The 20,225-nt window shown below is 37.6% G+C and overlaps 1 protein-coding gene across 4 annotated transcripts in view; it reads left to right on the top strand.

Annotated features, from left to right (window-relative positions):
• The first annotated feature begins 1,016 nt into the window (after positions 1–1,016).
• The window catches only part of RCOR1 (REST corepressor 1), a 153,772-nt gene continuing 134,563 nt past the window's right edge, over positions 1,017–20,225 (top strand). For 3 of the 4 annotated variants that reach the window (XM_070752095.1, XM_070752084.1, XM_070752067.1), the window contains exons 1-2: positions 1,046–1,658; positions 1,853–1,912. In XM_070752095.1, the coding sequence (XP_070608196.1) occupies positions 1,418–1,658; positions 1,853–1,912 (301 nt within the window). In that variant the 5' untranslated portion in view covers positions 1,046–1,417. Of the gene's footprint in view, positions 1,659–1,852; positions 1,913–20,225 lie in introns of all 4 variants that reach the window. The other variant, XM_070752076.1, reaches the window with a different exon arrangement.

The following is a 20,225-nucleotide window of genomic DNA, read 5'->3' as shown; positions in this document are numbered from 1 at the left end:
CCGATTCCAACTAGCAGCGTTTACTGTCGGTTGGGTGCACATTTGAAAGGAGACATTTCGAATCCAAAATTCAGGGTTTTCTTTCACTTGACATTGGAAAAAGGGAAGAGGCCACGGAGACGACAAAGTGCCCCCCGGGAAAACCAGCATGGAAAGTTGACTTCCTTTTTAATCCCTTCAAAAAGCTCGGCTTCTCTCAAATCGGCGCCGCGAGACAAACCCGGTTTGCTTTAAAAACTCCAGCAATTCAGAGTCCCCCCCCCCGCTCTTCCAAGCCCTGACTCGCTTTCTCTCACGACCTCCCCCCACCAGTAAAGGGCACATCGCTTCTTAACGGAGGGAGGTTTGTCCACTCGGAGGGGGGGGGGAAGAGGCGGGAGAAAAGAAAGCCCCTTTCCCACGAACACGCGTGGCAACACGCGTCGAAACTGTACGGCGAGAACGCGGAGCCACTTCGCGGGGCTCTTTTAGTTTTCTTTGTATGGAGATTCCATTCAAACTGTTCGGCGTATGTCGCCGATAGCCTTCCGCCGAGGAGGAGGAGAAGGAGGAGGGGTGATGGAAGAAAATAGTCCCACGCTACTCTTTTTACCCCTCTTTTCTGAGGGAAGAAAGTGAGAGGAAGAGCGCGAGAGGCGACCCCTGGGGTGCAGCTCGCCCCGCCGCGACCCCTCCACCCCCGAGGCGGTGCCTTTGCACCCGTGGCCCCTTTCTAAGCGGGGGCCGTTAGAACTCAGCTATAGGGCAGCTGCCCAACTCCCCCCTTCCCCCCCTCTATATAACGATACAATGTAGCCTTGGAACAAGCTGTATCATTGGGCGTAGAGATTGCAAAGCCCTCACCACGTAGAGCGGACCGATACGCCTCTCCACCTAACTTAAACAAACGGAAGCCTCGGGCCGGTTTGATGGACGGGAAGAACGAGCCAATGGGGAGTAGGGAAAGCTTCCCAAAATGTGCGGGCGGCCAATGGCCGGAGCGGGGGGGCAGGCTGGCGAGGGAGCCTAGCAGCTCAGGTTGACAGTGACTAGTAGTCCCAGTTGCAAAGGGAAGTGCAAGGAAAGGGATGAGCTTTTAAAGTTCGGGGCTTCATCTCATTGCAGGGAATTTGGAAAAGAAGAAGGAGGAGGAGAAGAGGAGAAGGGGGGGAAAAAAAGGAGCGAAGAAGGAAAAAAGTCCCGTAATCTAAAACTTGCAAATAGCGCGGGGATAGCGCGAAGCCTTCAGTTTGCGGCCAACTTCCCCGGAGCTGATTTTTTTTTATTTTTATTTTTAAATTTTCCTTTTTTTTTTTTTTGCAGAAAGAGAATTAAGTGCTGTTTTTTTCTTTCCGCTTTTCTCACTCAATTCCGAGTCCGCGCTTCCCCCCCCTCTCCCCCCACCCGCCCCCCGGTCTGCCCCCCCTCCCCCCAACCAATGCCAACCATGATAGAAAAGGGCCCGGAGGTCTCGGGGAAAAGAAGGGGCAGGAACAACCATAATGCCAGCGGCGCGGCCAACAACGCTTCCAACAACGCCTCCGCCAGCGCCAACAACAGCGCGAACAATGGGAATCACAAAAGTTTGGCAGCGGCGGCAGCATCGCCCAATGGGAATAGCAGCAGCAACAACAACTGGGAAGAAGGCAGCTCCGGCTCTTCCAGCGATGAGGAGCACGGTGAGTCTCTATTTTTTTTTGGGGGGGGGAAGAGATGACCGAGAAGATTGGCCCGCCTTCACACCAACCCCCCCCCCAACTCTTTTTACCACAGCGACAACCCGCGCGAGGAGGAAGGGGGGGAAAGCTCGAATTGGAGAAATAACCATTCTTTTGTTTTATTTCTATTTTTTATTTTGGGCCACCCGTGTCAGGAGGAGGAGGCATGAGAGTGGGACCCCAGTATCAAGCGGTTGTTCCTGACTTTGATCCTGGTGAGTCATTTCCCCCCCTTTCCCTCCCTTCCTCCCCCCCCCCCCAAAAGCACATAATCTCTTCCTTCTTTCACGACTTCTCCATCGTAATTTTGGAAAAAAGAGGTGGTGGGTCTTCTCTCTCTTTGCAACTTCCCGCTCCTCCTGCCATCTGTCCCCCCCCCCCCAAAACCAACCTGATGGCCGCCCTGAGCCCTCTGGGAGTAGTAGGGCGGCATATAAGTCCAAATAAATAAATAATAAATAAATGGCGGTCTTCCTCGTGGGTAAAACTCACCAGTTTCTGTATGAGAGGGATTTGTCTCTTCGCTAAGGGTTGCAATCAAGGTGGCAAACCGTTGGCCAGCTTCTAAGGTGGACTTTATTTGGGGGGGGGGGATTGTATATGCGTGGAGTTGAATGAATTAATCCCCGAGGGGGGAAGCCTTGATCTGGATCGTTAAAAGGCCACCTCTTCCCACCCAAATATATATGAAAAGTGAGATTAGAGGACACTTCCTTCCTGTTGTTTTATTTGTGTGTGTTGTTTTTTAAAGTGAGTTTTCAATGAAAGAGGGTAAAAGGTAAAAATGACCCTTCCCTGCCTTGATTGCCTGTCTGGCCAGCAATTTAAAGAAAGAAAAAATGGGAAGGTATGTGTGGGGGTGGGGGGAGAAAGAAAGAAAAGAATTTGAGGATGGATAGATTGAAATGAGTTCAGGAAAGGTGGCAGCAAGCACGCTTGGGAATGGCTCAGGAAGGAAGGAGGGGGGCGAGGAGGACAGTGGAGTTATTCTGGGGTTTTACTTCCTTAATATGAAATCTGTTTCAGAAAGAAAGGTTTCTCTTTTTGTCCTTTCCCTTTGGGGTGTGTGGAAGATAAACTGGTTAACATAGCAAGAAAACAAGAAGCTTCTAATTTTAAATCCCCTACCTTCATTTTTTTTTTTTGCTGGTTTTCAGGTGTGGCTACTATTTCCATATTCACAGAGTTAGAAAGAGCTGGCCCTTTATGAAAATCGGTGCCAGTCGACTCCCTGAGACTCCTCCCCTTCCCCCTTGCACATAATTATTTTAGATGCAATTGACCTAAATCCAATTACTTTTTTTTTAATGCATGGTTTTATCCGATTAGGTTTTTTGAGGTAGTGGGGAGAATAAGGCTCTTTCACTTCTTGCTTTCTTAATGATGAAATTTTAGAGCAAGTAAAAGGCAAAGGAAGAGAAGAGGAGAGCAGTTAATGAAAAGCAGCAGAGCACTTTCTAGGGGGCGCATGGTAGACCTGGTAACAAACAGGAAAATGAATTTGTCCATTGAGAAAGAAGCATTCCTGATTCTCTTCCTGTGTTTGCAGATATGCTACTATTGTCAGGAATGGGGCAAAAAGCTTTTCTTTCTCTCTTTATTTGTCCCTTTCTTTAGGATTTGCAATTTCATTAAACCCAGCCTTGCTTCTTAGAGAAGCTACTCCGTAATGTTCTACTTGGTTATATTTTCTTTCCAATTTAAAATGTCAAGGAGACACTGAATAAACAAAGGGATTCAAATTTTCTTGACAAACAATTTTTAAAAACTCTACCTCTTGAGTGTATTGGAAACTATACCTGCAATTTGTTTAAAGGGGGGAAAGATTAATTTCCTTAGTTTTTAAATGCTGGCTTTTAAATAGTTTCCTTGTAATTATATATATATATTTAAAGTAAAGATTTCCTGTTTAATTTGAAAAATGTGCCATTTCTTTTGGCCCTGAGGAATTCTTAATAAAGAGACATAAGTTTTTTGCCCCATTCATGATTTATTCAGTTAGCGGATTGTCCTAATAGGTGAATGTACTTGTAGGTATATGAAGGTGCCAAACCTTGAAACAGGACATCCCTGGTTTTCTGCCACAGAGTTAGGCAAGGGCCTTGCAATCCATCCAGTTCCCTGTTGGGAGGAGGCAATACACAACTGGAACATCCACTGCAAATAGCTGTTCAGTTTTTGTTAGAAAACTGACAAATGAAACCCCTCCCATTGGTTGAAAATATTGAGCTGTTAATTGCTGTTTAGAAGAAAGTTACTTCTAGCAGTCAACCAAAATCTCCCTTTAAATAGCTTATTAGACCTTGCCTTGTTTTTTGGAAGCGGGAAACAAACTTTTTCCTCTCGTATGTGACAGATATTCCCATAGGTACTAACCTTGTATGTCATTAGCCTTCTGTCTTTTCTAAATGGTCCTACTTCTATTTTCATGTGATGGCCATTTCCATCAAGAGTTTTCCATCTCTTGAACATCTTTGATTTGTGCATATCCTCCGTAAGGTGAAATGCAAAGAACTGGACACAATATTTCACCATGAGGCCAGGCTGCAGAGTAAAGTCAAAGTAAAGTTGTTTCTCATTTGGGAAGAATGCTGAAAATTGCACTTATGTATTTACTTTGGCAGCTATTTTTCTTGTGGATCCCTATTAAGCTTGTGATCAGTTGAAGCTCAATTGTTTACTTTAGATATATGTATTTGATTCTCTCCCTCCTCCCATATGAAACTTTTTATAAGTGTCTTGAGATGAATTAATAAAAGTTTCTTACTTTAGAAATATTTTGAATTTAATTCTTATCTTCCATTTACTTCCTAATACCTTATGTGCATATAGGACTTTGGCATACCTGTGCAACTTTAGACTGAATGTGGCCTTAATAATCTTTTGATTCTTTGCACTTTGTTTCTAGCCTGCAATGTAGAAAATAAATAATTTTGATCTTCCTAGCTAGGGTATTGCTTTATTCTAAGTGATTCTTTAAATACAAGAATCTGCATGTGTTAGAACTCTGTATGCTATATAAAATTGTGAAGTTTAGAACAAAAATATACATTGACTTCCCTGGGAAAATTAAAGGTGGTATTTTATTATAACAGAATATTTCCATTTTCTCTCTGGATTCTTTTTACATTCCAGACTGTTTATCTAATTATTACATCCCTCCTTTTTCTTTCTTTTAAAAAGTGAAGATTATATATTCAGTTTTTTCCTCTACCTGTTCTGTTCTCATGTTTACTTTTATTGGATAGTTAGTCTGACAGTAATTCCAGTAAATTTCATACTGTTGATTGGAATCCATGTGTTCCTAGGTGTAGCAGGATGCTACAATATATATACTTGTCTCATGCTAATGTTAGCTCCCTTTTTACACCCAATATATATCTGTCTAGGAAACTGCAGTACTGTACATGAATTCCACATACAGCTTAGTCATGTGACAAATGCATAACTTCAGAGTTGCTATTTTTACATTTGTGTATAGCTGCTTTCAGGTGTTTGAATCTAAAAGTATGGAGAGGAACGGGAAGGGATTCTTTGGTAGTAGCCCTGCCAATTGTTGGTAAGGAAGTCAATCTATAGCCATGTTTATATATGAAGTTAACTAATCTGTGTGATCAGAGTTCTGAGAGTGTGGAGGGCAGGAACCACCTTTGGGTGACCTTTTATTTTAGACTGGTATGAATGAGTGGCTGAGAGTGTCATATGTGGTCTTTCTCTTTCCCATGCTTTGGAAACCAAATGATCAAAGAGAACTTGTGAAAGTGTTAAATGTATGCAGTTGTGAATGTTGTATCATTCATAAATAGCATCCTAGTGTGTTATGCAATTCGCTTTCAAGTAAAAGAGAGACCTCTTACAAGAAATGGTCCTGAAGTTTTAAGAATAAAATACATGGACTGATCTGTTATCAGTTTTTCTGCTTTTTCTTTCTCAACCTAAAATGAGTTTACACAGAAGTAGTAATGACGAGGTTTGTTATAATGCAGGTGTAATCAATTTTTGCTGTTAGAAGAGAATCAGTTGCCTGCTGAATTAAGGTTTTTAATGGGAAAATGTATTGCAAAGAATCTCTCTAAATTTGCATGTGTGTGGTGCTTCCCGGTTTTCAGTATTTTGTTTCTATCCTCTGTCGTACTACAATTAATTGGTGTCAGTTGTGTGCGTCATGCGAATGCATCCACTATTACGATTTATACAGTAGACCATAGTTTTGAATATGTGTTGAATGAGCCCAGCCAGTTACAGCTTATTTAAGAAATTATAGTTAAATTGTGGGTTAGCATGATAAATACACCCCAATGACTAAAATATCACTGGTCAGTTTTTTGTAACTTTTGTTCTGTAAATGTTCTGCAAATGTGTTCAGTAAGCTACAGTTCCCACAATTCATAGCCAATATTGGAAAGAATACCCAAAATGGTGGTTCCTGTGTACTTGGAGAACATCAGGTTGGGGTAGGTTAATTTGTTGAAAGCAGCATTGTGGTTATATAAAATTTTCTTGAAAAACATCAATTTTCTTGAAAAACATCTTGTAAAAACAAATCCCAAATTCCCATGTTCAATTAAAAAATTTCCTGCCCTTTTAAATCAAAGTTGGGTTTGTAATAAAATTTAATTTGAATTCTAGATATTTGCAGAGAAATGGATTGTGCTCAATGAGTTATTATATACATGTACTAGAAGTTAGATGCTATATATTCATGATGAACTGAGGTTTTATCCAAAGAAGAATACATTTCTCTTAAGGTATTTTTAAAAAAGTAGTATCCAGTGTAAGGAATTTGCAGATCACTGTAATTTAAAGAAGCCAATCTTTTCATTAAAAAACCCTTATTAGTAATGTTTTGTTAAATTACATTGTTAAATTACGTAGTAAAACTTCGCAATGGATACTGCTTTAACACACAGAAAAGTCAGCAATGTCAAGTGAACCTTTATTAGAAGTATTGTGTTAAGTAAGCCCTTTAGTGTAACCAGCTCCTTTTCTTTATGAACAAAGTCCCTTTCTTCTTGAATCAGTAAGTAAATTGTGCTGGAAAATATCCCAGGTAGGTTTTTTCTCCTACCTTATTTTGGAGACTAAGGTGCTTAATGTCTTCTGCAATTGAAACTGCTTATATAAATCTCCATAAATAAGTAAATAAATTTTATAAGATCTCAAGACAAAATGTAGTTTGTTTGATTTGGGCTAGTTATGTTTTATAAACTTAGCAAAATGTATTCAGTAAGCAGTAGCTAAATACGATATTTGAAGCCCATCATTTGTACACTGAGAGCATATGCACCAAGGACAAATTCCTTGTATGTACAGTCACACTTGGCCAATAAAAAATTCTGTTCTATAATATGTGATGTACAATTGAGGCTGCATAATGCTCAATTATTTTAGAATTGGGAGTGAACTTCTCAGTGGTCTTCTGATGATCCTTTGCTGTTTTTTGTGAGTTTCCATTCTTCCTTTTCTGAGAACAGTCTAGAGATCCTGCCATATATCCTACATGTTCAACAAAAAAACTGAAATTTATTTGCCAAGTTTTTCATTATAGTTTTTCATGGTATGCTGCTTGCTTTCAACTGTATGCGTGATGTCTGGTTAGAAAGTTCAAGGTTAGAGGCATGGCGTGAGAGAAGAACTGGTTAATGGGGGGAATGATGGAACCAGGGTTGTGATGCAATCTTTGCTGCTCTTGAAAGCATGTTGTGATAACATAAGCTTATGGGGAAAGGATGGATAGACTTATGACCACAATTTGGATTGGAATTTTGGTTGTCATTAAATGAGACATTCACGTGACTGCTCATTTAATGACTTCAATCCCAGTATTGCGAGTTGCAGTTGTTAAGCAATCTCTCAAGTTATTAAACAGTCATAGATAAGCAGCAGGGTGGATTTGATTTAAATCAAGTCGATTTAAATCAGGATTTAAATCGCAATATAAATTGCTAGTAAAAAGGCGTGATTTAAATCAACTCGATTTAAATCATAATTTTTAAAGAGCAACTATCATCTCTGTCCCTCAGTGCCTTCTCTTTTGATCTCCTGTTGACTCACTGACTTTGGCCTGCAGTACTGTGGGATTTGGGAAGGGGTGGTTGCATGAGAGGAAAAAAGACTAGCCACAGAGATTCAATGTCATCTTTTGTTCAACACCAGCTGGAAGTATAGGGAAGAATCGTGGACGTTGAGAGAACTGGAGTGGTCCACGTGATGAACTTGTGGATGTGGGGACAAGGGATGAACCTTAACCTGGGTGGAGAACTGTAGGAAAAGTTACTATTGGGTTGCCTACAATTCGTGGCCAACTTGGAAGAAGGCCGAGGTTTGGACTCTGATTTATTTCCCAGATGTTAATTGGAGTGCTGACAGTATCTTAAATAGAAAACCATCTTTAGATAGATTTTTACTCCAAAAGCATTTTATTAAAATAAATCTGATAAAAATCAAAAATATTCAATTTAAATTTAAAAAATCAGATTTAAATTTAAAAAACAAGATTTTTTTTACATTTTTAAAAAGAAAATCATGGATTTTTATCTGTCCAGATAAGGAGCCTATGTTGCCTTAGAGGGCGGTGCTCCATTTTTTTCTACAGTTGTTAAGTGCACAGTCATTAAAAAAATTCAGTTTCCCCTATTGACTTTGCTTGTTGGAAGCCGACTAGGATCAAATGGTGATCACATGACCCCAGGTCACTACAAGTGTCATAAGTGTTTGTTGGTTACCTAGCACCCAAATTTTGATTGTATGACCATGGGAATTTTGCACTTTTTGTAAGTGCAAGGCATGGTTATAAGTCACCTTTTTCAATGCCATTGTAACTTCAAACAATTGCTAAATGAATAGTTTTAAGTGGAAGAAACCTATAGTTTATTAAAAAAAAAAACTAAACTAAAAACAATGGTAACAGGTGACTGAAAACTGGGTTCAAATTTCTAGTCACATTTAATTTAATCCACCCAGTGAACTACCTCTTCTGGCCTAGCTGTGTGAGCAAAATGCATGAAATCTTGGATTCTTTAGAGAAGGATTATAAATGATGATAGTAGCAACAATGAAATATTTTCTAACTTCCTCTTCCTAATAGAACAACTAACATTGTTTGAAAAGGCCTCTTTTGAAAGTTGGCTTGTTCATTTTCTCCTTTGAAAACATTTACTGTTTTAATCTTAATAGCTGCTGAAGAGAGAATTGCTGGTAAATTATTAGATCTGTGTTTTAAAGTGAACTGATTTAATTCACATTTCTTTGATTAGTACTCAGAAAGTAAGTATAGCAAGTTATCTTTTGTATTGTGCTCAATTTTGGGATTTGAAATGTAGTTCTAAGCTAAAGAATATTGAGCAGAAATACACATATTTTTTGACAGAATAATGCTGATATAGGCTCGTTTTTACAGAAAAATGTGTGCAGAAATATTTGGGATTTAAAATTTTACACATGTATAACTGTACATAAATAAAATGACACAGACTTGGGGATAAATGGATCCTTCGACATGCAGAAATAAAGTTAATGCTGACCAGCATTTTACATGTCAAGGATTTAGGCTTAGTGAGCTAGTAATACATCAGAAATGTGGGAGAACATAGCAACAATAGGTAATATGTATTATGGACATTGTAAGAACATTTCTGAGAATTGTCTTTTGACATGTCCTTTTAAAGACCGTAAGCATTTGCAGGAAGTGAAAGTATAGAAAGAAAGGGAGTGGCAAAAAAAAGACACTACAATCATAGTTCAAATTTCTCATATGCTAACTATTCTATACCTGGGTATGAATTTGCAGTGCAAGGCAATTTAATTCTGTACAATGCAACCAACATTTGAATCCAGATTCTGTCTTAGGAAGGAGCAGGATTGCAATTGAAGTAAAAGAACCTCTGATTGCCATTTTACCAATCCCCTCAGCATTTTGTCTGCGTGCAGCATGTAATTGCTGACAGTCTGCTATAAAAGTTTTGGAAAAGGGTAGAACCCACAGCCCCAAAGTTCAGGGGCTTGTAATTGGCTGGATCAGTAATTTAAATTTCATCTAAAAACATCTCCCAATTTATGTTTGTGCAATATACTATTTGTACATTATTCCATTATTCATATTTGTTTGGCTTTAGGATTTTGAAATGTTGAAATGCCTGAATATCCTGAATTGCATTTTATTATGACTAAATACTTGGCTATACCAGAAGTCATAATGACCTTCTGAATTAAGCAGTCATGCTGGCTGGAAATTACAGTGGCTGAATTGTCCAATAATATTCAAGTTCGATAAAACTAGATTTATCTCTTTTTTTCAGCTGCAGTTTCTCGACAGTGTATAGTATTATGGCATAAATAGCCAACAAATAATATATTCTAAAACAGTGAAGGAGCTTAGCAAATTGAATATTTATAGTAAAGAATGCCTACCTGAGAAGTCAGAGTTCAAAATGTTATCTGGTTTTAAACCTTACTGGAGTGTATTCAGCCCAGTTTAATACTACCCTGTGCCCTCCAAAATAAGAAATCCCCTGATAATAAGCCAAGTGAGTGCATGGCAATAAGGCCAAGTTCTTATTTCAAGGTTCAAACAAATATAAGACAGGGTCTCATTTCCGGGGTAACATAGTATAAAGATAAAATTGGGGACAAAACTTGTTTCTCTAACTACTTTGGAGATGAAACCTGTATATATACATAACAAATATAGGAAAGTTTGTGTTGGGGAGATGCTTTAAATAAGGTAGATCTGATGAACAAATCTAAAGCTTTCATGGGCCAACTTACTATTGTGGAATACATTTTATCCTTTTGTGTGTAATAAGCTTCTGTGCTAAAAAACCCCCCAGGATCCCCTCCTTAAAAATATCAAAATTAATGGCAGGTGTAATTTGACTCTTCTAGATGTTTGATAGTATTAAAGATTTTTCAAAACTTTGAGCAAACAACAAATTTGTAGACCTAGCATAGCTAGAGGGACCAAGATAGAGAAGACTACTTAAGGATAAGTTAATTAATAATTACCCTGAAAATGAGGAAGTATAGCACAATTAAAAATTGTGTCATTCTTTTGCCATTTAAAAGCAGATGTGAACAGAATATAGATCTAGCCATAATAGAAGTTTGGGTGATTTGTAGCAAATCGGCAAAGAATTCTACCTTGCAGCTATTTTTCATCAATAATACATTTCCCTCTCTAAATTATATGACTCTGAAGTGAAGCAAACTGAAATTTTGATTTTTATGTAGAAAAACTGTAATCAGCTGGTAGAGTTTAAGATTCCAGCAAGCAACAACAACAACAAGGTATATCTTACAAGCTTGAAATTTTCCTCTTTAGTTTTTAAAGTATGTGTAATAGACAGCATGCTTAGAAGGAACAAACCTGGGATAATTAAAAGGATTTCTCATATGACCTTACAGATTTTTTTAACTGGGAAGGAATTTACAAAATCAGTTAAAAAAACCATTGCAACAAGTAGTTAGGAAACATTTGTTTTCAGTCTAAGTATATTAAATTGCTGGCTAAATTGGGAAACTACTAGTGAATAGAAGATAAGAGATAGTTAAATTGCTTCATTTTTGTTGCTTTATACAAATAAATACAAAATATTTACAAATAAAATGAAACATCTAGTTCTTCTCCCATGTCTGATTATAAGTAGATTTGAAATGAAGCAAGCTAACTGTTAGACCATAATATTAATTTGTCATTATCTCCTTGTTTAACCTCTGTGAAGTTATCTAATCTTTGTTGAGGAGAAAATGAAAATAGGCTCATAGTTCAAGCATGCAAAAAAACAAAACTCTGTAAACAAAGTATTTCAGCACCGGTCCCACTTCACTATATGATTATTTTTATCAACTTCTCCAAGTTGGTATCCTCCTGAGTTGTATAGCTTCAAGTGCTATGAGAGAAACATTGCATGCAGAAAATTAAAAAACAAATAAACCAAAGGTCAACTATTGAATTATCTCCAGTGACACAAAGTAGAGTTGCTGCTTTATTCCTAATTTACATCTCTATGTAGATTTCCATCATAAATGGACACTTATACAAATTAATCAAGGCATTTTGTATTGTAAGCAAATAACATTTCATTGCTATTGCAAATCCCTGCAGATTTTAAGTACTTCAGGAATTGGTCACGAAGGCTAGAATTTTCATTCCAACTGTTAATGCTAAGCAAATTTTAAAATTCTATTATTTTAAGGCCTTATTATCAACCCAGAAACGTTTCTTATAAAGATACTCTTAAAAAAAAAGTAAATGGTGTGTTTACTTGTTAGATTTATGCCTTGTGTTTTCTTCGTGAGCTTAAAGGAGCTCCTTTCAGTTTTGCCCCACAACAATAGAACTGTAGTTAGATGAGGTAAGGATGATGCTTTGACAGTTGTAAATGTGAGGACTGGCTGCAGAATTACGGTACTTTCTTTTTGTTTATACTGTTGTATGTTTGAGTGGTTATTGGGCAAGGCAGTCGATAAGTGAGGACTACCTGATACTGAACCATGATGAAAATGTCCTCTTGCTCCGGTCAAATAGTACAATTGCTATATTCATGTCTTCACAGAAAACCTGTTATATGGGCCATAATGAAAGACCATTAGCTCTCCCCAAAATGGACCCATCCAGAAATGTTGGGATTGAAACTCCAGTGTTTGTACAAAGTTAGGAATTGGGTGGTGTTGCAGTTTCTACTCATCTGAAGTATTCTTTATTAGGGAATGCTGTATTAGAAACTTTTATGTTAAAAATGAAGAGGAGAAATAGGTCTTAACTCTTTATTTAGGAATTAACTCTTTATTTAGCTGACTAGAATTCCAGAATTTTAGGCAGAAATTTTAGTATTGTCTGATCCTTTGCAGTGTGTATCTGAGGGACTGGACCTTGGATTGTCTCTAAAGTGGAGGTATGGTTCAATCTTCAATTTCCTTAGGCACATCATGACTCTGCATGGTGTTCTAAAAGCATAAAGATGGCTAAGGAAATAATGTTCTGTACTATACAGTACTAGGTCCTGGATGTTCCAATTCATGACAGTCTTTTCCTGATTGATCTTATAGTAGGAATCGTCTGGCAGACCAGATGTTCATGAAGCACACCTGCCAGGAGTTCCAGCCAGGTGTCATAGTGAAGGAATTTGAAACTGTATTTCAGCAATCTCTTGAAAACCACAGATTCTGAATACGTGTCTTAAGTTATATACTATTTCTGGATTTGTGTGTTGCCATTTCTTTCAGACAAATTATTTAAGGTGGTTTAGTTAAGAGGTGGAAAATATATTTACATCAATAAAAACATTTTTTTCTTTCTTGTAGAGGGCATTGCTATCATATACTTTAACACAGGGTGAGCAACATGAAATTCCAGAAAATCAGCCTCTTCCTGACCCAAACAGCCACAATTGACAAGGTTTGCATCATCTTGAAATTTAAAAAGTGGAAGTTTAGTGTGTCTGGCAATATAAAAACAAAATGCAAAATAGAAAGCTGGAATAGCTTTGTCCATTCCTGTGAGTGAACTCTACTTACTATTCCCCATGACCCCTCCCATTTTGAGAACTAAAACCCTAACCCTTACTAGACTTCAAAATATTTCCCAATTACTCTATAACCATTTAGAGTCTTTGTTTTATCCCAGTTATTACTAATTCTCACCAGAAATTATATCCTCATTTTCGGCAGTTAGATTGATTTTTAATGAATAATTATTTTTCATTTCTCTGTTTCCAACTTACTAATTATATACACTTTTGTTGAATTTTACATTAAATTAATAGTTTATCTTTTTTTTTTTACATTTGTTCTTACAAGCTGCTTAGGGTTCACATTTTTTCAAATGTGACTAGTTCAAAAGTATGCAGTAGAAAAGAAAAGGAAAGGTTTAAACAGATCACAACTTGTTTATGAAAGACATTTGTATGCTTCTCAACAAATCAGTAGGGGATTGGCAGCCATGTATTTATTTGTAAAGCTAAAAGTAGGATCATGATTAGTAGAGGCCTGGGCTCATATCTTTTCTTGGCCATGAAATTTGATGAATAACTTTAAGCAAGCTGTTATATCCCAGTCTAATCTACTCAGAGTTATTTTGTGGTTAAGATGATGTCTATAGTTCCTGGAGGAAAGTAGATGAGAAAAGCCTGTTGTTTTTCAAATATTTCTGAACTGTAGCGCTCAGCAACTCCAACCACTATAGCAGAAGGCTTCAGATTTTCCATTTCTGGATGACTGAGAAATGAACGTATTAGTGAGCAGGGCAGAAAGTTTAAGATTTCCTACTTGATGGTCTTCCATAAATATTATTTCCTTATTCTGTACCTTACCCTTGAGGCTCTGAGAATGATGGTAAACCTGCTCTAATGAAAATGAAGATGATAATAACAGATAAATACCAATAAAGGAGAACGTTTGTAGCTTAGGGTTGAAATGAAGACCCTCATTATGACAGGTAGGATTAGGAAACTGAAGAATTAAACAACTCTACAAGTCCCCCCCTCCCAGTCTACATTATGTTAGTTAGGAAATACACATTATAACAACACCACTTCCTAATGTTGAATGTTCTAGATTTCTGCTGAGACCAAGTGCTATGTAGTCAACAGCTGCCCAAGGTAGGATACTTTCTCTTCAGATGGCAAATGTATAAAGTATAATGGCTGATGCTGACTTTCCATTACAATATAATTTTATATATAGTGTATACCTATAGTAGCTTGAATTAAAATATTCTACCCTTGTTTACTCTTGACTATTGTACGAGTTCCAAAACCAGATTAAATGCAGTAAACACAGTTTAGTCCCTATAGTTACTAATGATCATCACATTTGTGTGCTTGGTTGTATTTTTTTTTTTTTGTGTGTGTGTAAATTATAGATTATCATTTAGAATAGATTACAATCTCCAATAGTAAGAAAAATAAAAAATTATGATGAATCAGAAATCACAAAACTGATTTTAAAAGTCAATTGTCATGTTGGAAGTCTTGACAGAATTTTGTTGTGTGGTTCACATGCCATTCCCCCACCCCTGCAAGTCAAGTGCCTTCAGTTCTCATTTATTTATGCGTCCTTAATTCATTTACACATTCCTATGTTCCTCCATAGTAAAGCATTCAGGGCCTTATGGTAGTAGGTATGAATTCATCTAAGCAACCATTTAATTTTGTATAATTCTGACTTAGTGCTTTGTGTAAGGCTATCCATTGCAGTTTCTAAATCCTTGTTTGTTGCTAAGCATATTGTGTGAACACAGACAATTGTGGTATATTAAATACAGCATATAAAAACAAAATAGGGCTCAGTATAATGCATAAATCTAGCATAATTTTACTCATGAAATTCCCTTGTTAAGTTAGCTCAGCTTATTTTGTTTGGTAAATGTGCAATATATGCAGTGTTTCTTATTACTAATGAAGTCAACTGGGACAAGAATGGGCTGGGTTAGTAGTTAAAGATTATGAGGGTTCTTTTTAAACATTATTTGGAAATAGTTTTTAATTGTATGTTTTTATTTTATTGAAAAACATAATGAGACCAACCCCCCCTTTAAAAATTACATAATTTTAAAGAAATGACCCCCACCTCCTGCCAACCTAGCAGGTTGAAGGCATTCAAATGTGAGTAGGTGGCACTTCAGTGGGAAGGTAACAGTGTTTCGTGATATCATACTGGCCACATGACCGCAGAAACATCTTTCGGTGGCACTGGCTCAATGGCTCTTGAAATGGAGATGAGCAGCACCCCCTGGAGTTAACCATCAGAGTAAAATTATCAGGAACTCCTTTATGTTTTTAGATATAGTAGATATAACCTTGATGTGTTATTACTGCACATTGCTGATGTGTATATATGTGTGATGTATTTCCTGCCTAAACAGGGAGTTGGACTAGAAGACCTCCAACGTCCTTCCAATTCTGTTGTTGTTATTGTTATTAAATTGAGATTATAACTATTTGTCCTGGGAATTCTGGGAATTATAGTTTCAGCATTTCTAGGAGAATCCAGTTTAGAGGAGGATGTTGTGAGTGATGGATTAGTTTTCTTTCTTGAAATAATTAGTAAATAATTAGTCACAATAAACTCTACTATAGTACACATAAGCCATAATTTCATAGAATACAGATAATTTATTTCAGCGGTGATGCCAAAAACAATTTTAAGATGGCAATTCTGGTTTGGATCAAAGCTGATCCCCATTTTTAAAAGCAACATCAAGGTTGCAAGATGCTGGATTATAAATTCTATCTGATCAGTTTTTAAAAAAATCTTCCAGTTATCTCTGCTTTATTCTTTAATATGAAATGAGAAATTGAGCTATTTTTACAAAGCTGTGTTTGAAATAGACAGTGAAGCTGTAGTATGGAACTTAAGGTGACTTAAGTAACATGATGCAATGCTTTACAACTAAGTTTGTATGATGAATACAAAGATAGGTTCTCTTTTAAAAATCTCTCTGAACCAGACTGATAGTAATAATGTAGATGCAGAACTTTAAGCTGTACCTGCAAAAAATGAAAAAAAAACCCAACCAACTTGTGAACTTCCCATAGGAAAGCAAATCGGATAAGCTGTTTGGAGATGTTGTGGAATTTTGGCACCTTTAATAGGCTATTCTGATTGTACTAGTTTATGTCACCTTTTCCCAGTTTGATGCCTTCCTCAGATGTCAGAGACTAATCTTCATCAAAACTAGCACCTCCCTCCCCAAAGAAAACTTGACCTTTCAGACTTCAGGAGTCCTCACCTCTACGTAGATGATTAAGTGGTTAGAGCTACATCTTTATCCATTGGAAAAATGAATTTTGTAATGTTTTATAATCCCTTCTAAACCTAAATCATTTAACTAGGTGTCTTCGGAAGGTTTCTATTCAGCCCAGGGACCCAACATTAATATGTTTAAAAGTGAGTCTTTATATTGTTAATTTTGTCATTCTGCAGCTCTGTTTCACAGATCCATGGTAATAAATACCTAGTTAATCCCTGGAATATGCTGATTGCTCTTTCTCCTTACCAAGTTATTAGCATCTGCTCACATATATCTATGGTAAGAGAAAGAGACTCCTGAACAAGTGTGCAAACTTGTGAAAGGGTATCCCATGTATGCTTTCCTTTTTATAATCAATCTCAGACCCTTTTATTATTTAAAAAAAGACTTAGGAATATGGTAATTTGTTAGCTGGAAAAGGTACTATCAGACTTCTGATTTTTGGTTCCTGTACACATTTTTGATGATTTTGACACTTTCTATACCATCTATACAGTTTAAAAAAATACTTTGTACTTCATCTTTATGTAATTTCAGATTGATAATACTGCAGTGCTCATGACGAATGACCTCTATGTGAAGGCAAATAGTATAGTGATGGAGTTCATGATTTGAATGCAAAATTCCCAGCTTCAGTGTTTGGGACTTCCGTATTGTTCTGTCTGGGTGCCCCCAGACTTCAACACCAACTGGAAAAAACAGCCAGACACGCTGGTAAAAGCAAAGGCACTTTATAGTTTGAAAAATAAACACAGAGAAAAACCTGTTCTTCCCAACAGGCAGGCTATGAGGCTTCACAGCAAAGTCCTGACGGCCAGACAATACAGCAGACTTCTTGCTGGCACCCACACCACTGTAGAGAATAAGACCCACGCCTTTCCCCCCAAGGTTTCAGCCTTCAAGGCCACAAGCCAGAATCAGAGACGCCAAAGATCACAGCCAGGTCCCAGGACTCCCAAAGATACTACTCCACAATACAGGAAGGGTGGGTCTGCCTTTTCAGCCTTTCTGGGGAGAACCACACCCAAACCCAGCTGTTGCCTATTTAGGGCTGGAAATACCTGGCTAATTGTCCCCTTCTTTGGGCTGCTCTTCTCTGCCTGAGATCGATGATGGCTTGTGCATTTTCACCTAAGGACTCCAGGCTGCTTGCTGGGGAGAGCTCCACCCCGGGGGACTCAGGCTGCTCTCCCTCTCCCTCGGCCTGATATTCCTCCTCCCCGTCTGCCTGGGCCTCCTCCTCCTCCTCCTGTTCCTCATCCTCCCACTCTGAGCATGGAGCCGGCAGAGGGTCAGCCGTTCCCTGAGGAGCCTCAGACTGAATCACAACACGTATAAGACTAAGAAAACCACTCTTTGAAGAGCTATTGGCAATTCCAATAAGCCAAGGATCTCCACGTTTTTGGCTCCGTGCACTAATTCATAACATTGGGAAAGTATTGAAGAGCTGCCAGAAAGTGGCACAAATTAGTGAGGCTAAAAAGATATCATTTTCACAAGAGCATTACTTTGTCTGAATTGTACCTAATAATACTATTTTTAAACCATGATTTTCTTCCCCAATAGAGTACAGATAGTGTTTGACTTATGATTGTATGAGTCTACTATTTTGGTCAAAAGTTGTGATGTGTCTAAAGTGGGTCAGCACATGTCCAAACCCAATTTTATGATCTTTTTTCAACAGTGATTAAGCAAATGCTGTGATCATTAAGTGAGCCCGCTGTTTGCTGTGTGGGAGTTTTTGTTGGGAAGCGGAAATAAACATTGGTTTACAGCAAAATGTCGTAAATCTTAACTACGTGATTGTGGGACACGCAAATAGCGGTAAATGCAAGCACATAAAATGTAGTCACATCACCACAGAAGGGCCTGGACATCTGAACTTTGAATCTGAGTTCTAGGTAGCTTTTTCAGGGTTCACCGTGACTTTGAATATTTGTTTAGTGACCTATTATATATTGAGGACTTCTGGATTTGTTTTATATAGTACAAAAACATTTAACTATAGTCTGTGGCTGTAATAAATGATTGATTAAAAACACCCATTTAGCAGAAGAAAAGCTTTTTTTTCTTTGTTACTAGCTAAATCCTCGTATCAGCCTTTTATCCTTTATTAATTCATTCCAAGACTTGCCTGAAATCATGATTCTTATTCTCTTAGTTGATGTAATCCATTTTCCACCACTTTCTTTTCCTCTTTGATCTTTGGATGTAGCATGACTGTTTTCTTTCGTTCCTTTCCAGCCAGTCCAAAACTACTGCCTACTTTTAAAATCAAAATAAACCTCATGTGAAAGGTGAGGATAGCTTGGCAGATGTATTTCTGTGTTGTAGAATCCTTATTTATCCCACTTTTAAGGAAAAGATGGACAATGTGTGTCCTTCTAGATATTGCTGAACCACGTGGATGCCGGGAGCTGCAGCTTATTGACATCCGAAGACTCATATCTGGTACAAAATGTTCCACAAAATGTTTGACATAGCATTTTTTTAAGTACTGAAATGGCTTCCCTCCTCATTTGTCTTTCTTTCTTACTATGATTTTTAAATTTTAGCTGATTATGCTGACAATCCTGTGCAAACAGTATGGGAAGTTGATTTTGAGCTTTTTCTCTGTACTTATGAAAGATGGGTGCACACCTGCTAGTTACTCATGCTACTACTGGTATTTTCTTTCTCCTCCATTAAATGTGCCCTCTCCCCCGGGACCCTGCAGCTGATTGTGCTTGGCTGCTAACTTCACTGTTGGTGACAGTAGCCATGGGAACGCAAGAAGGAAGATACGAGTTAGTAACTCCCAACTTGTTGCTAGGCAGGTCTAACTTTGTATAGATATCAAGCAGTTTTCATGATAAAAACACTTTGTCTTTTTTCCTATTCTCTGCGATCATGAAGTCCTGAGACGAAGGATTTTTTTTAAAGAGAAAAGACTTGGAAACAGACACTTGAAGAACTAAGCAGTTTTATTTGAACATCCAGCAGCTGAACAGTAGGAACAGGATGCTTGGAAAAAGTAGATGAGTGAGCCACATTAAAGCAGAGCAACTTGTTTGTACATTTCTCACACTCTGTAAGAGCCAGTGCAGTTTGTAATTAAAATGTTAAATGAAGACCAGGAAAGCTGTGGTTCAAATCCCCAATTAGTTGTGAATTAGTTCATTATTTATCCTAACTTACCCTGCAGAATTGTGATCATCAAGTTATTTTTGGAAGAAAAACTAGGAAGCTTGTCTTGAGTTCTTTGAGGGAAAGATCTCATGAGATATGTATTCAGAGCTACCATCAATTATATTTATAACAGATATTTGGTCTCTCTCGTTTAACTTCTTCTCTTGAGTGGTGGTACTTTCGTATTTATTGTATCCTCATAATAATTCACAAGAAAGCATTTTCTCCAGAAAAATGCATTTCTATACTTCCAAAAGAAAATTCAGAAGACTTTTGTAATAATAGAAGGCTAGTGGCAAAATAATTAGAAATATATTTGACAGTTAAAAAACCCATGGTGTTATTTTGGGAGATACTGGCAGAGTATTGGACTACTGGAAGATCTTTAAATTCCCTTCCAGTCATGTAATTCTGTGATTCTGGGCTTGTCTACTGGAAAGATTTGCCGTATAAAATAAGAATGATGAGTAGAAATGGTTGCTGTGATGGTTACTGTTGCCCCACCTGATGCTGGCAAGAAGAAAATGCCTTTTGGAGTGATGTCAATGTTAAACTTCCTTAAAGAAGAGTAACATTTATCTATGTACAGTCAGGGTAGATTTGATTTGATT

The sequence above is a fragment of the Erythrolamprus reginae genome, chromosome 1 (assembly GCF_031021105.1).
Source record: "Erythrolamprus reginae isolate rEryReg1 chromosome 1, rEryReg1.hap1, whole genome shotgun sequence".
NCBI classification, from domain to species: Eukaryota; Metazoa; Chordata; class Lepidosauria; order Squamata; family Dipsadidae; genus Erythrolamprus; species Erythrolamprus reginae.
Note: the sequence above shows the minus strand (reverse complement) of the source record. Positions and strands in the feature narration are given on the sequence as shown.